At 52.2% G+C, this 14062-nt stretch overlaps 6 protein-coding genes across 6 annotated transcripts; 3 read left to right on the top strand and 3 right to left on the bottom strand.

The window, feature by feature from the left end:
* Positions 1–756: 756 nt before the first annotated feature.
* A1O5_07702 (uncharacterized protein) lies at positions 757–2859 on the bottom strand (the record flags this gene model as incomplete). The annotated part of the gene is made up of 3 exons (XM_007748291.1): positions 757–1012; positions 1129–2790; positions 2843–2859. The coding sequence occupies 3 exons, from the start codon at positions 2857–2859 to the stop codon at positions 757–759; spliced, it is 1935 nt and encodes a 644-aa protein (XP_007746481.1).
* Positions 2860–4150: 1291 nt separating this feature from the next.
* On the top strand, positions 4151–4933 carry A1O5_07701 (GTP-binding protein ypt2; the record flags this gene model as incomplete). Its single annotated transcript, XM_007748290.1, has 3 exons — positions 4151–4180; positions 4266–4533; positions 4596–4933. The coding sequence occupies 3 exons, from the start codon at positions 4151–4153 to the stop codon at positions 4931–4933; spliced, it is 636 nt and encodes a 211-aa protein (XP_007746480.1).
* Positions 4934–5848: 915 nt separating this feature from the next.
* A1O5_07700 (uncharacterized protein) lies at positions 5849–6538 on the bottom strand (the record flags this gene model as incomplete). The annotated part of the gene is made up of 3 exons (XM_007748289.1): positions 5849–5983; positions 6119–6429; positions 6526–6538. The coding sequence occupies 3 exons, from the start codon at positions 6536–6538 to the stop codon at positions 5849–5851; spliced, it is 459 nt and encodes a 152-aa protein (XP_007746479.1).
* A 1787-nt stretch (positions 6539–8325) lies between these two features.
* A1O5_07699 (uncharacterized protein) lies at positions 8326–9970 on the bottom strand (the record flags this gene model as incomplete). Its single annotated transcript, XM_007748288.1, has 2 exons — positions 8326–9016; positions 9114–9970. The coding sequence occupies 2 exons, from the start codon at positions 9968–9970 to the stop codon at positions 8326–8328; spliced, it is 1548 nt and encodes a 515-aa protein (XP_007746478.1).
* A 764-nt stretch (positions 9971–10734) lies between these two features.
* Positions 10735–11762, top strand: A1O5_07698 (uncharacterized protein; the record flags this gene model as incomplete). The annotated part of the gene is made up of 5 exons (XM_007748287.1): positions 10735–11202; positions 11262–11297; positions 11352–11434; positions 11493–11698; positions 11752–11762. The coding sequence occupies 5 exons, from the start codon at positions 10735–10737 to the stop codon at positions 11760–11762; spliced, it is 804 nt and encodes a 267-aa protein (XP_007746477.1).
* Positions 11763–13068: 1306 nt separating this feature from the next.
* A1O5_07697 (uncharacterized protein) lies at positions 13069–13716 on the top strand (the record flags this gene model as incomplete). Its single annotated transcript, XM_007748286.1, has 1 exon — positions 13069–13716. The coding sequence occupies one exon, from the start codon at positions 13069–13071 to the stop codon at positions 13714–13716; it is 648 nt and encodes a 215-aa protein (XP_007746476.1).
* Between the last annotated feature and the right edge of the window lie 346 nt (positions 13717–14062).

Raw genomic sequence — 14062 nt, 5'->3', positions numbered from 1 at the left:
ATATCACGAGACAGAAATTGCGTTTTGTTGAAATGTGTGCTTGCTCGCTCGCTTGCTTGTCAAATCGACAGACAAGTTGGAGGCCGGCACGCAGATTGAGCAGCGCAGAGCGGACCGAAAATGGGGCAAGAGATGGGTACCTTGGGACGACGAGGAGGCAGGAAAAATGTGGTATGAGGTCTACTGACCGGGGGGGGGGGGGGGGTTGGTAAAGCTGTGTGAAGCACCAACGGTCTTTGTGGGGAGCGCAGATTGATACGGACGCAGGCAAGCAAGTAGGTTGAATGGAAAGCATTAGGATGGGTCACTCAATGGAGAAGGGAAAAGGAACCAAAACAGGGACAAGGAAAAACGCACAGGGAAGGTCACAGGGAAAGGAAACAGGATAAGCATAGCGACAAGGACACGGAAAAGCAGAGTGGGAATGAATGGGGGGATTGGGGAATTGGGAAATAGGAAAGGAAAGGAATGGGCAGCAGGCGAGGGAAAAGTTTGGATACCCGGATATGGGCCATTATTGTCACTCCTAGCGAGGGCTCTCTCCATGCGCGTCACGATATGATGAACTTATTAGTTAGTTATTAGGTACCGTCACAGTACCTCTAGTTAGTCATTCCTATTTCTTTCTTTTGGCTTCCCTTCTCTCCTCGTCCTCACCCTGATCCTTATCCGGGTCGTAGCAACAGCAACTGCATTGTCGTCATCCGTCATAGGAACTGCCACGACAACATGCCCTCTGTATGGAGTACTTGTACGTCACCTCAACCACTTCGCATAGGCCCATTCGATTCGTCTGACGACCTGTACCTGGCGATTCACGCCCTGCTTGACGTCGAGCAGATCGCCCAGATCCTCAAGGAACTCCCTCCACACACTCCGTGGCAGCACCTGGGCGGCGCGCTGGCGAAGCAGGTGCGTCTGGCAGAGGAGGAAGCCGTGGTTTTCTTCCGAGATAATGCCTCCTTGGTCCATCAGGTCTAGGTCCGAGGAGGTCAATGTGCGGTCGATGTTTCTGTTCAGGATAGATTTCTCAGTTAGAGAGTGGGGCTCGTTTGCCTGCATGATTTGAAGAAAGGGGACGGGCTTTAGGGAGGGTAACAATCGAGCGGGAGGATGTAAATAAGGTACCTGATGAGACGAATTGTGTCGCCCTTTTTCTTGCCCTGGCGTAACCCTTTGCGACCGCCGAGCATGCTCCTCAGCCATTGAAACAAGAAATAGGAGATCAAGACCCCAGGAGCGATTCCGACAAAGCCAAACAGTAATTCTTGGCTCTTGAGCAGAGAATCTATTCCGCCGATGGCGACCTCGACGTCAACTTTCGTCTTCTGGACTTGGATGAGTAAGGTGCGGACCAGATCACCCATGATGGCGTTCTTGATGGGACTCTGCATCTCGCGTTCATACGCCCTCAAGACCGGGGTGAGGTCTCCTTCCTTCACCTTCCGCCTGATTTCTGCAATCTGTGCTTCCGTGAAGTTGGTGCCCGTCTTTTCTGGATGCTGAATGGCAAAATCAACCACCATCCGCTCCAGGCTTTCACGGTCGGCTCGAAGACTATCGCGGCTCTGGATCGCGATTTCGCTTTGTTCGTCGTGGCGGATCGTGCCAATCAGTTTTTTCGTCGGCTCAATGACCCAGTTTGTCCAGAAGTCGACGGTCGTTTGGCCTAGATCTCGGAACCACTGGACAATTTCGGCTTTCCGATTGACAAGTATTCGAAGCAGAGTACTTCCTGAGAGGAGGAGGCCCACGGCGGGAATCCAGTAGCGGACCAATCTCGACGGTTTCCCGTACTGTAATCGCAGGCTGTGGGCCTCTCTCTCTTGTTTTGGAAGGCGGTCATCGAGAATCTTGACCAAGAGATTGGCAACTTCTGTTGAGGAGGCTGTTTGCGGGTCGAAACTGAACTCTTCAACATCATCTTGAGCCCTTGTAGCAATGTCTAGTAGATAGGCCGCTCGAGCTATTGTAGTCTGCCAGTCATCTTCATCCGCTTCCAGCACTTGGAGTAAGGCCCCTTGTTTGCGTTCTTCTGGGGCTCCACCAAAGACAAGACACTCTCTTACAAGTCTACCAATTGCTCCGGCACTGGACTTTCTGAGATATTGAATGCGCTCTAGATTCCTCCGTACTTCCATGCGGGCTATCGAAAACGGCGACAGGATTTTTGTTTGAGCTTGGGCAAGAGAACGCTCTCGTATGCTGTTTTGCACCAGGCCATAAAACTCGCGCCAACCCTCCGTCACGGTCCTCGTGGCCCGTCTCGCGGAGGCCGTGAGATCATGGCCTCGCGCGAACTTCTGTCGTGCATCAGCGTAGACCTCTTGAGCCTGATGCCAGAATCTTATGGGCGAGGTCTGAATTGTATAGAGGACAATATTTCCGTAAGATCCCAGGATATCGTCCCAGTACCAGATGGACTCGCTTAACGGAATTGTTCGGTCCAAGAGGGAATTGAGGATCAACCCATAGACTTGAGCAGTAGCCTTGCCGGTTGCAATCCATTCAAGATTTGAGATGTCTGGTGTAATCGTCTCAGCGACCACCTGGTCCCCCTCTTTTCTGGCAAGTTGACCAAGCAAGCTGCGCAACCTGGATCGACGTAGGAGCGGCCTGGAGCCTGAGGTTGTCGATAATGCTCTAACTACTGCTTTGAGCTCGGAAGTTCGAGCATCCTCGATGGATGGAGCGGTGACTCTCTCTCCCTCGGTGGTCGCGGCGGACACTCTTTCCTCCGCCTCCTTCAGCTGGAATCTGTCCAAGGCAGCATCGATTCGTCGCAGGTCACTTGTGAGAAGTCAGACAAGGCAATCCAAGCATAGGGTCTAGAAGTGCTCACTCGTCGATGAACGTCATGTTTACAGACAGTTTTCGGCCTGATCTTCGTCTGAAATCACAATAGCATGATCAGTCTGCAAAGATAGTAGACGCCGCTGCAATCATACTGAGCGCTCCAATGGGTGGAGGATAGTACTCAGCGTGATGATGTTGAGTGCCTCGGAAAAAACTGCGATTGATTTCAGTGTCAAAACAAGGATGCCACACTGCGCAGCTGTCATGGAGCAGCTATGTTCACACCGGAGCAATCACTGATGGGCTGGAAACAAAAAGTCAAGCCTCGCTTGAAATGACGTCATGTCAAAAACATCCTGCCCTCTTCAATATGTGGGACAAGGCTGAGAAAGGCTGAGCTGGCAATGTACCCAGTACGAGGTAATTCCTAGGGAGCCTTGCCATCCAATCTCGCCATGTGTCTTTTGGTTGAGAAATGCGTATCACTGTTCAAGTCCTGCAACGAGTCTTTTTAGTCTTCGAGAATGTAGAAGGATCTTTGCCACAGGTCAGGTCATTGTAGCCGCTGTAGCGTGCTGTCTATGTGTTTCTGGACCTCGTCCGTCCTATGCATAGATTCTAGGTACAAATCTGTCATGGCTATGAATGTGCGTAATAGGAGTCTGGTTGTTAGCAGAGCACTTGTGGTGGTATTATGGGGTGTCCCTGCAAAAGAAGAGGGTTCGACGTCTTACTAAGACTTGGGTGAGGACTGTGTTGGGTAGAGGGTTTTTGGGGCACGGAAAGAAACTCGAGGGCTTAGTGGCCTCAAGAGGCGTTGTAGTTAGGCGGTCTTTCCCTTAAGCTACTGGCCCTAGGCACCATGGAGACGGCCTGGCGAGCCTCGTTTCCCTCGCCTCCAGCCATGTCGCCGGGATCCCGCGCATCTTCGGGCTGGAAGTCTTGGACCTTCTGACTATTCTGCGGCCTAGCAAATTGTCATTGCCTGGGTTTCCCCCCCAAAGGTCGCTCCCGACATCCAACATCCAACATCCGCATCCGAGCGACATTATCTGTCGCATCTTTCCACTTCCACACCCATTCCTCCTGACGCTTGACAGGCTATATCGCCTTCTAGAGCTGCTTAATCACCGGTATTCTGGTTTCCTTCCTCACGGCCATCCCTTAACTCCCCTTACCGCCCGGTCGATTTCTTCACGCTGTTGTCGTGAATTAGGCGCACTGATTTTTGGCGGGACACCTGGTCAACAGAACCGCCACCTGTAACGGCGACTCACTGGTCTCTCCCGGTCACATACGAAACTCATACCAAATCAACTCTTCAACCCCTACATTCAGTCCTCACCCCTCCGCAATGGCGGGTCAACGGAATTACGACTTCCTAGTACGTCCCATGAGCCTCGAGGACTGGGTCTTTGCCTGGTCCGTCACCGCTCTGCAGCTCGCTGCTAACCACGTCCTCCCTCTAGATAAAACTCCTCTTGATCGGCGACTCTGGCGTTGGCAAATCGTGCTGCCTGCTACGCTTCAGCGAAGACAGCTTCACTCCTAGCTTCATCACAACCATCGGCATCGATTTCAAGATCCGGACTATTGATTTAGACGGCAAGAGGGTGAAACTGCAAATATGGGACACAGCAGGTCAAGAGCGTTTCAGAACAATCACCACTGCATACTACCGAGGCGCAATGGGTATCCTGTTGGTGTACGATGTGACGGACGAAAAGAGCTTCAACAGTATGAACCACAACCCATCTAGCATGAGCCGTATGGTGTGTCTAACCCCCCCTTGACAACAGATATAAGGACTTGGTTCTCAAATGTCGAACAACACGCCAGCGAAGGTGTTAACAAGATCCTGATCGGCAACAAGTGTGATTGGGAAGAAAAACGGGCGGTCTCCACGGAACAAGGCCAAGCACTCGCCAACGAATTGGGCATCCCGTTCCTGGAAGTCAGCGCCAAATCGAACATCAACATCGAAAAGGCTTTTTACTCGTTAGCCTCGGACATCAAGAAGCGGTTGATTGACAGTTCGAAAGAGTCGGGTGGCCCTGGAGCTGGCGCACAAGGTGTTGGCGGAGGCGTTAATGTCGCCCAGAATCAGAATGGCGGTATGGGTGGAAAATGTTGTTAGAGGAAATAGCGAGAGAAAGAGCACCGAGAGGTCATTCGCTCGGACAGGGCTACGATACCACGTGGGAGACGAGTCAGCAGGAAGGCGTCGCGGGGCACTAATACATGGCCGAAGCCATCGAGGCCTGCCTCCGACTTGACGGAAGCGATCTGCTCACGACCGTCTATTTTTCACCATGCAGGCGGTTCTGGGCCCCCAACAACATCCCGCTGTCCAACCTATTGCATGTCGTCCCGCGTGCACGTATGAGAAGAGCCGTGATCGTCCAGAATATTCGGGACAATACTTCCGTCCGGATTTTTGCACTTAATCGGCGGCCCTATTGTCCTTGTCGAGCGACGGGTGCCATGTGTTCCACCTCGCCATGGGGCAGGTTCAGTTGACTGCGGCGTTTGGAAAGAAATCTTGGGATTGAGGGTAAAAGGAGTTTTGTCTCGAGGGAAGGAATCAGGACGGAACGTTTATACAGTCCTTGGCTCATTACAAACCACGTAGAGAGCTGTGCCATTCAAATCAGACTTTGTTTTTGGTTCGCAGAGCAACTGATGGTCTACTGCCGCATCCCACTCATCCGGTGCTGTCTCTAATAGATGACTGGGCTCGGTGACCCCGAAGAGAAGGGACGTCGCGAGGAAGGAGGATAGGGCTGAAAACTAGCAGAAAAGAATATCAAGGAATAATATTTCAATACTCCATGTTATGCTCTTGAAGTGCGTGTGCCCCCGGTTGAAGACTCATTCATCATTGACCGACCGATTCCAGGTCGGTCCATCCTTGTATTCGTATCCGTCATCTTGCCGCGCGCCTCTCCAGGCTGGCCACCACCTGTCGGCATGTAGTAGGAGGGAGTGAGAGAGTATGGTGGAACTGTACGGTGTGATTTTCTGGCTCGCCTCAATATTTCTTTTTGAGCCTTCAATAACCCACGCTGACCAGATAGGCGCCGAGTTTCTCGACCGTGTTGGCCGCCGTGCCGGGCTGTATCGTCTCCGGGTAGTGTGTGATAAGCAGTGCTTGCTTTGTCTTGACAATGACGACGCCTTCTCGACCCTGTGCACCGCCGATTCAATAACGATTAGCCCACGCTCAACCCTCCCGTATACCCCTCTCCCGCATCCTTTTGCCTGGCCCCGTCGCTCAATTGACGTCGGATTCACCATGGTGGAAAGGAAAGCCAGAACCCACCTTCTTTCCATACAAACTCGACTCTTCCGCCTTAATGACAATGTACTTTTGACCTGCAATGTGCAGTCCCGTAGATTGCACCTTTTTGGGCACTGAGGTATCCTTGTACGCGCCGACAACCTCCTGCATTTCTTGCGGGCTCACGGTGAAGTTTGGTGAAGAAGCCCATACGGAGTTGCCCTCGGCGTTGAAGATTGCGGCTTTGTCAACGTGGCCGGTGCCGACGAGACTGTGAATCAGATAAACACGTGTTAGTTGGGTACAGGCGGGATTGACTCGAGATGGGGAGAATGCGTGCTTCCGGGTTGAGTCTACCTTGAATCAACGTAGGCTGTGACATTGATTTATTCTGGTCAGCAAACACTCCAATGTGCTTAAACGCAGCATGGCCCTTCAATTCAGCTCACCTTGCCAAGACATTGCCGTGAATGGTGTTGTGATAGACGGGGGGTGGCAGGAGAAACGGAAGAGAAGTCGGCAGAGAAGTCAATGAAGGATGGGCAATGGTAGGCTGGAGCAGGGGCCCGTTCCGAGGTGTGCGTTGCAGGAGCAGATAAAATATAGGACGAGGACCTAGGATGAGATAAATTGGCCTGCGGTGATGAGGACCGAGCAAGTTGGGGTGCAGTGAAGAGGTAAGGAGAGGATAATGCGTGAGGCAGTCAACAGTGAGTCTGATGGTGCAGGCGGTTTGGTGGGGTTGAATCTCGCAATTTCAAATGACAATGATCAGGAAACACTCGCTGCCTGACGCTTGTCATCTGCCCCTCCTTTGCCAACCATCTGTTGCCATCTGCCACGCCGCAGCCTGCGCTGTCATTTCACCCACTGTACCCATCCAGCGGCCTCCATGTTTAACGCCCAACTCCTTTGTTGTACCCTCGGCATCCATCTCTCAAGACCCATTTGCACACTTCATGATTCGAGAGGGCCGTAGAAGCCCTACGCTGAAACGAGTCCCCGATGCTCGGACAGCCTCAGCTGAATCTGAGACCCGCCTCCCATGGAGTCATGTTCTCGAGAGGTTTTGGTGCCTCTGGTGGAGTCCATATCGTGAAAAAAAAAAAAAAACCAAAGTGCGGTGAAGGCAAGTCTGAGCACTAACGGCATCAACACATCAACCTGCAGCATTTTGTCCCGACCTCTGCTGCTGCTGTGTTGTCTCAGCCAACATCTCATTAAGCCAAACGAGAGAAGATCAGCGACCAAAAACGGCAACATCTTGTAGCGCATGCCCAGCAAGCTAGAGACCTGGTTGATCAAGGCCAAGAGACCGAAGGAGTTGACAAAGAAGCCGTTCCCGCCGAACTGACACAGAGCGACACAGAGCAACGCAGAGGCAATGCAGATACTTCAAGCTTGACATTGACGGTTTCCAGTGGTTTATACTGAGAAAGCTCATAACGGGTTCCGATCGACGTTGAGCTATCATGGATCGTCCGGACGCCTCCGCAAACGGCTTTGGCTGCGAGGCCTTTCTTCTGCTTGTTGCAAATATGGTATGGGAAGTTTCCCTTTTAACCTGGAGCCTGCCATCTGCCTCCAAGAGATGATCTATGCGCAGCTCTACGTTGACTAGACGAATCATTATTCAAGTCACAATACCAATAGTGTCCGCGGGCGAGACATATCAAACGAACAATACCCGATAGATTCTACAATTTCCATTCACGGATGATCATTAAAGCTAGACTGAGTCAAGAATTATACCCCGTGCAAGGAATAATAGCGGCGAGAATGGCACAAATACTCCTTGATGGCAGATTCGATCCCGGAACGCAAAGCAGGATGTACTTCTAAATCCGGCCAGGTTTGGTATATTGATGGTCAATCAATCCATATCCCAGAATTCCGGGTACCATCTTTTTGGAAATGCTATCTTGGGTCGACTTTTCACGATCCAACATTTCTGGAGATTGATACCTCGCAACCTCGGCCCGTCTCTGGCTCACCGGGCCGTTCCCTTCCGGCCTAAAGGGCAAGTGTAGGCCGTTCAAGATCTTATCGCCGACATGTCGTTCACGTTCACCGTGAGCGGACGCCATGTAGAACGACTTTTATCTTCTGATCAACGATTGGATTTGATGGAGGAACAACTTGCACGACTACTTCTAGCATTGTCTATATTTGAGCAGCCATCTAAAATGCAAACACGGCACATGTTTGCTTTCTCTCTATGGGGCGTGTGTGGAGTGCCTGACCCGACTCTAGACCACCTCAATCCGATCGTTGGGCGATTTGCTTTCGCTACTCTCAACCTCGACAGAGATCACTTCTTGAACACCTTTAGCAACCTCACGGTCCAAGGCCATCTTCTCCTCTGTACTGAGCTGGTTAATATCCAAGGCGACCTCATCACCAAAGAGTCTGGATATCTCCTCGAGAGTCAGGAGCTTCGTCTCCGGGAAGAACTTCCACATCAGTGCCGCGCCAAGCAGAGGCAGGATGATGAACACGATGTAGAACTTCCACCCGACCTGCGCAAACGCGACTGGCGCGGTTTGTGTGTAAATCAGGGTGGCAGTGAATAGGCCGGCGACACTGAACCCCGTGCCCTGCGCACGGAGTGGAGTCGGAAAGATCTCACTGCAATACACGTAGGAGGTGGCGTCCATGGTCCCGCCGTAGAAGAACACAAAAAGGAACAAGAAGAACACTCCGAAGCCGTTCCCGACCCGGTTCGATGTGCCCCCGAACGTCGCGACCATGGCCGTGAAACATATCAACGAACAAGCGCAGCCGATCAGTCCGATAAGCATAATCCGGATCCGGCCAAGTCGATCCAGGAACAACGAATTGACAAAGTTCATGAGTGCGGCTAGACCATTGTACAGGGCATTTAATAACAGAGGCAGCGACCCGGTGATACCCAGAGACTTGTACAGCAAGATCTGATAGCTGTACGAGGGTGTCAGCACATGTTTTTCACAGCCGGAATCTATACACAGCAGATTTTGGCTCTGACGGGTATTTTGGCGGAGGGTATGCAACCTACTTGTTGACGACCAAGACACCGGTGCTCTGAGCAATGAACTGTGTGCCAAATCCCAAGATCAATCTCTTCCGCAGGCTGGGCTTCTTGAACAGAGCGTCCCAGCTCTTGCTCAACTTGTCCGCGCGCTCGAGCTCGATTTGTCTGCGGATCTGGAGGAATTCTTCTCGCGCCACGATCTCGTCCGGGTCTTCGGGCCGCGTGTGCAAGCTGCGGAGGACCTGGAAGCCGTCTTCCAGCCTGTCGTGGTCGATGAGCCACCTCGGGGATTCCGGAAGCCAGGGAGAACCCAGGAACAGCAGCAGCGGCGCCACGATCTGCAGACTCAGACACAGTCTCCAGCTGACGGTGGGAGTGGCGAAGTACGTGCCAAACCCGGCGAAACCGGCGCAGCTGTATCCGATCACGATCAGCACGCCGTGGGCGCCAACCATGCGTCCGCGTTGGCGAGCCGGAGAGATCTCGGACTGGAAGACGGGGATGGACGTGTCCAGCATGCCGACCGCCCACCCGTTGAGGAAACGGGCGATCAGGAACATGGCGATGTGGACGCTGCCTCCTTGCAGTGCTGCTGAGACAATTGCGAGAGCCGCTGCAACCTGGATGGTTCGGCGACGACCGAGGCGGTCGAGAAGCCATGGCACGAAGATACAACCCAGGATGCCTCCCCCCGAGTAGAGTCCATTGGTAGCACCCGTGATCTGGTTGCCCTGAGTGTCGTCGAGGTTGATGTTGAAGTATTGGAAGAACGCCGGCAGGCCAATGACAAGGCCCATAATGGCACTGTTGAAGCCATACGTGAAGCTGCCCAGAGCAACAAAGAAAACGATGAGAAAATTGTATTTTGTTCCCTGGGCCATTTTAGTGGCGTCCGATCTAAAGGTCTTGTAAGCTAAGGAATAACAGTCTATAGGAGAATTCGAGAGGGAAATGCCCTATCCCAAAGAAAGCGATACGAGATTCAAGCTTCTCGAAGGGACATCCCGTCGTTCGACACGAGAGTCTTAATCGTATTCTCGGAAGTTGGAGACTTGCAATATCCGCCGGATCTGCATTTTCGAGATTGTGGACCAGTCACCAGCATGGAGCTCACGGGCCCCGGGCTGCCCCAAATTCCCCAATTATGAGAGGTTTGCAGAGAGTGTAAATAATGTGATCGAAGAGAACGGCAGCCCTGAACAGCACGGACTTTCGCCGTAGAGGAATGCACGTGGCTTGGTGGATATCACTGGTGACACCGCGGGAATAGAATCGCGATGCTTTGTCCTCGGGCCTCCAACTTTCTTGCTAGCCTTGTCGTCGCAATGGAGCCAATCAGCGCCCTCCAAACACATCTTCTCCGCATGTGCATCAGCCTCGGGCAACAATTCAAGCACCAGCACCAGATACCAAGGGTACGTACCACGTACCCCTCAAACCGGCAAAGCCTTTGCAGCAAAAACCCAAAATCGACATCATAAAGCTTCTCGGCATAAGGACTCCGTGACTTGTCGTGATCGTCCCCAAAAATTTGGAGATATCGGGTTTGGAGACGCACTTGGTGCAGAACTCTCAACAAACGACTTTCGGCCCTCCCGTGTTTGAGGACTGAAACTGGCCTCACAGACGAAACCATTATTCAAAGATGTCGCAAAAGTTGAAGGGCAAAGTGTGCATTGTTACAGGCGGCGGCCATGGCTTTGGAGAGGCCATGGCCAGGCGCTTCGCCGAAGAGGGGGCTCAAGTGGTCATCGCGGACATCAATCCCACGACCGGATCCAAAGTTGCGCTGGAGATAAACGGCTTGCATGGAGAGAAAACAGCGCTGTTCCAGGAGGCAAATGTCACCAGTCAAGCCTCGTGGGCAAAGTTGCTGGAGGCCTCGCTGAAGGAGTTTGGTAAGGTCGATGTCGTGGTGAATAATGCCGGAACAACGTACCCCAAAAAGGCCTCGCATACGGTCACCGAGGAGGAGTACGATAAAGTCATTGGTGTCAACATGAAGTCCATATTTCTCAGTGTGGCCGTGGTTGTGCCATATTTTCTGGAACAGAAGGCTGGCACCATCCTGAACATTAGCTCGGTCGGAGGAATCCGAGTCAAGAACGGGCTGGTTAGTACCTGCTACCTAGTCGCACTACCTCCTCTCCGAATCCTGACGAAGACATGTAGGTATGGTACGGTGGAACCAAAGCATTTGTCAATAAGGTATCGACCGAACGACTGTTGAGATAACGTCTATTGTCGCTGACACGGTCCCAGATCACAGAGGGACTTGCCTCGGAGTACGGCCATTCTGGAATCCGGGTGAACGCGGTCTGTCCAATCCTGGGATATACCGACCTGTCAGCTAAGCCCTTACGAGCATCCCTGGTCGATGCGACTGACTGATCCATAACATAGAGCACAATCCTTTATGGGGGTCGACGATACACCAGAGAATCGCACGAAATTCGAGGCTTCTTTCCCTCGAGGCGAAGCTTTGAAGCTGAACACCTCGACCGGATATGTCGCCAATGCTGCGGTATATCTTTGTTCCGACGACGCAGCGTTTGTGAGCGGCATATGTCTGCCTGTTGATGGAGCGGCAACGGTATATGCTGCTGGAGGTATGTGCAACATAGGTTTTTGGTGACTCGGCCCAACTAACATCCACGCACAGTTGGTAAATAGTCCGAAAGTCGTCGCTGGCACTTGGACCTCGAGTAGTCGTATATCAGGAAGAGCGTCCCATGTCCCGATCGTGGCAGCCTGCTTAAATGCAGCAGGAACTACTCCTGACGAATAGCCTTCATGGAATTCCTCAGGCTCACGACCAAGGCCTGAAACTTGTCCACCGATATGGTGGAAAGCTAAAGGATCGATTATTCGAAGCACTGCATGGGAGCGGCCATATAAAGCATCCAAGGCCCAGTACTTAGCTAGCATATGACAAATTAGCTTTATGCCCTCCAAGGCTTTCAGCGGTCTTTCTGGCTTTACCTTAACGTGTGTTAGATCTAGGCATCGGTACGTCTTGCAGGAAGTTTCAACAAGAGGTTGTGACCACTGCGGTATACTCATCGATTCTTTAATGTCCAGATCGTTGTATAGCATCCACAATACTTTGCAGGTTGGTGGCCTCAAGACCAATCGGTAGGCAGCTCGACGAAAGATGGGAAGTCCTGAGCGGCGGTGTCCTTGCTGGGCGAGTCTCAAGCCGATGAAGTGCCGAGAATAAGAGATGTCTCGGCCAATCAGGCTGAGTAGCTGGCGAAAGCCGGAGACGAGGAGCGTGGCTGCGAGAATCGAATATAGCGAGGCGTTTGGCACTACTGGGTATTCTGATAAGTCCCCCTTCGTTGACGAGGATGAAAGACGTTGCACCTGGACCAGAAATGCCCCTCTTCAGATGATCGCGAGTCTGAAGACTGTATATATTTCATCCCGACAAAATCTTTCGCAATCGACCACAGGATATGGAAAGCAGGGCTTCCCGTCCGCTCAGCCGTACTTAAGCCATATGCCGGTCAGCTAGTACCAACGTGGGTGACCAGTTGGGAATCCTGACTGTTGATTGTTTTTGTTTGCTTTTTTTTTTTTTTTTTCTCAATACTCGTATCTTTTGCAAGGCTGTCGTTATTATTTCTTCTTCCCGGGAGGAATGGACCTTCAAGAGGACCGTAGAAGGACAAGTACGAAGTATCAAGGTATAAAAATGCCAAGGCGCCAAGGCCTTATCGCAGATTGACCTACCTAGTACTGGGTATGTACACTGACTAAATTGACCTAAGGCGGCCGAGTACGAACTAGCAGCCGAGGCTGCGCTAGTGTCCTGGCTAAAGGGGCTACGCTAATGCATTCCGCTGACATTGTGGGTATGATCTCTTTCAACCCCATAAGTAAAAACAGAGCAACCCCTGCAATTGTTGATACATTGCTAGTTTGACATTGTCAAGGTGTGAAATCATGCAGCGGAATGGAGTGACTGCTCTTTAAGATGTTTATCTCCGCTGGGTGCTTGACCTTTTGCCCACAGAGCCTCCAGCCTTCTGCGGCTCAAGTTCACCTTCGTTCATGCAATATCGGTGATATAGACGACTCAGTCATTGCGACTGCACGGAACAAGAGCTCGTTGGCTTACGCCTGCAAAGCCGGCGGAGACAACGTCCCTGTAGAAAGCCTCGACGTCACGAACTACGACCAAACCATGGATGTAGCCAAGGCTGCACATCAGAGATTCGGGCGCATCGATATCCTTGTCAACAACGCAGGCTATGCCGATACTGCTTCGGTTGGAGATACCTCGATCGAGGATTTCCGCAAACAGGTCGACACCCACCTCATGGGCGTGGTTCATATGACCAAAGCCATCCTCCCTATTATGCGTGAACAAGGATCCGGCTACATCGTCCAGATCTCCTCCGTTGGGGCCCGCCTGGGCAGTCCCGGTCTGTCGGCGTACCAAAGTGCCAAATGGGGGGTGTCCGGTTTCTCGATGTGCCTCCAGGCAGAGGTCAAGCCAACGGGCATCAGAGTAACGTCCCTCGAGCCTGGAGGGATCCGCACCGACTGGGCCGGTTCGTCCATGAACATTCCCACAACCAGCAAGCCGTACCAGCAGACCGTCGGAGCCTTTGCCAAGTAGTTGAGGGACCACACCGGAAAGCAAAAGTCTTTACCCGAGAAGTTTGGCCCCATCATCGACAAACTCTACGAACTACTAGAGCCGCCCGTTCGCATGCCCGTCGGCCCCGACGCCGTTGGATTTGCTCCCCAGCTTCTAGAAGCTCAAATGAAATCTGACGAGCAGTGGGCGGAGCTGGGCAAGTCTTCGGCCGCCTAAGTATTGGCACCGAGAAGCTTGACGCGGCCTAGAGGGCATTTTCAACGCTATCATGTAGATCATGAAGCACCTGGCGTGTTGTGGATAGTCGGGTTGATAGCCACGATTTGACTCTGCTCCATTAGAAGACCAATTCGTCTTAGGTCAC

Source organism: Cladophialophora psammophila (genome assembly GCF_000585535.1).
Source record: "Cladophialophora psammophila CBS 110553 chromosome Unknown aczJe-supercont1.12, whole genome shotgun sequence".
In the NCBI taxonomy this organism is placed as follows: Eukaryota; Fungi; Ascomycota; class Eurotiomycetes; order Chaetothyriales; family Herpotrichiellaceae; genus Cladophialophora; species Cladophialophora psammophila.
This window is presented reverse-complemented; position numbering and strand designations above follow the sequence as displayed.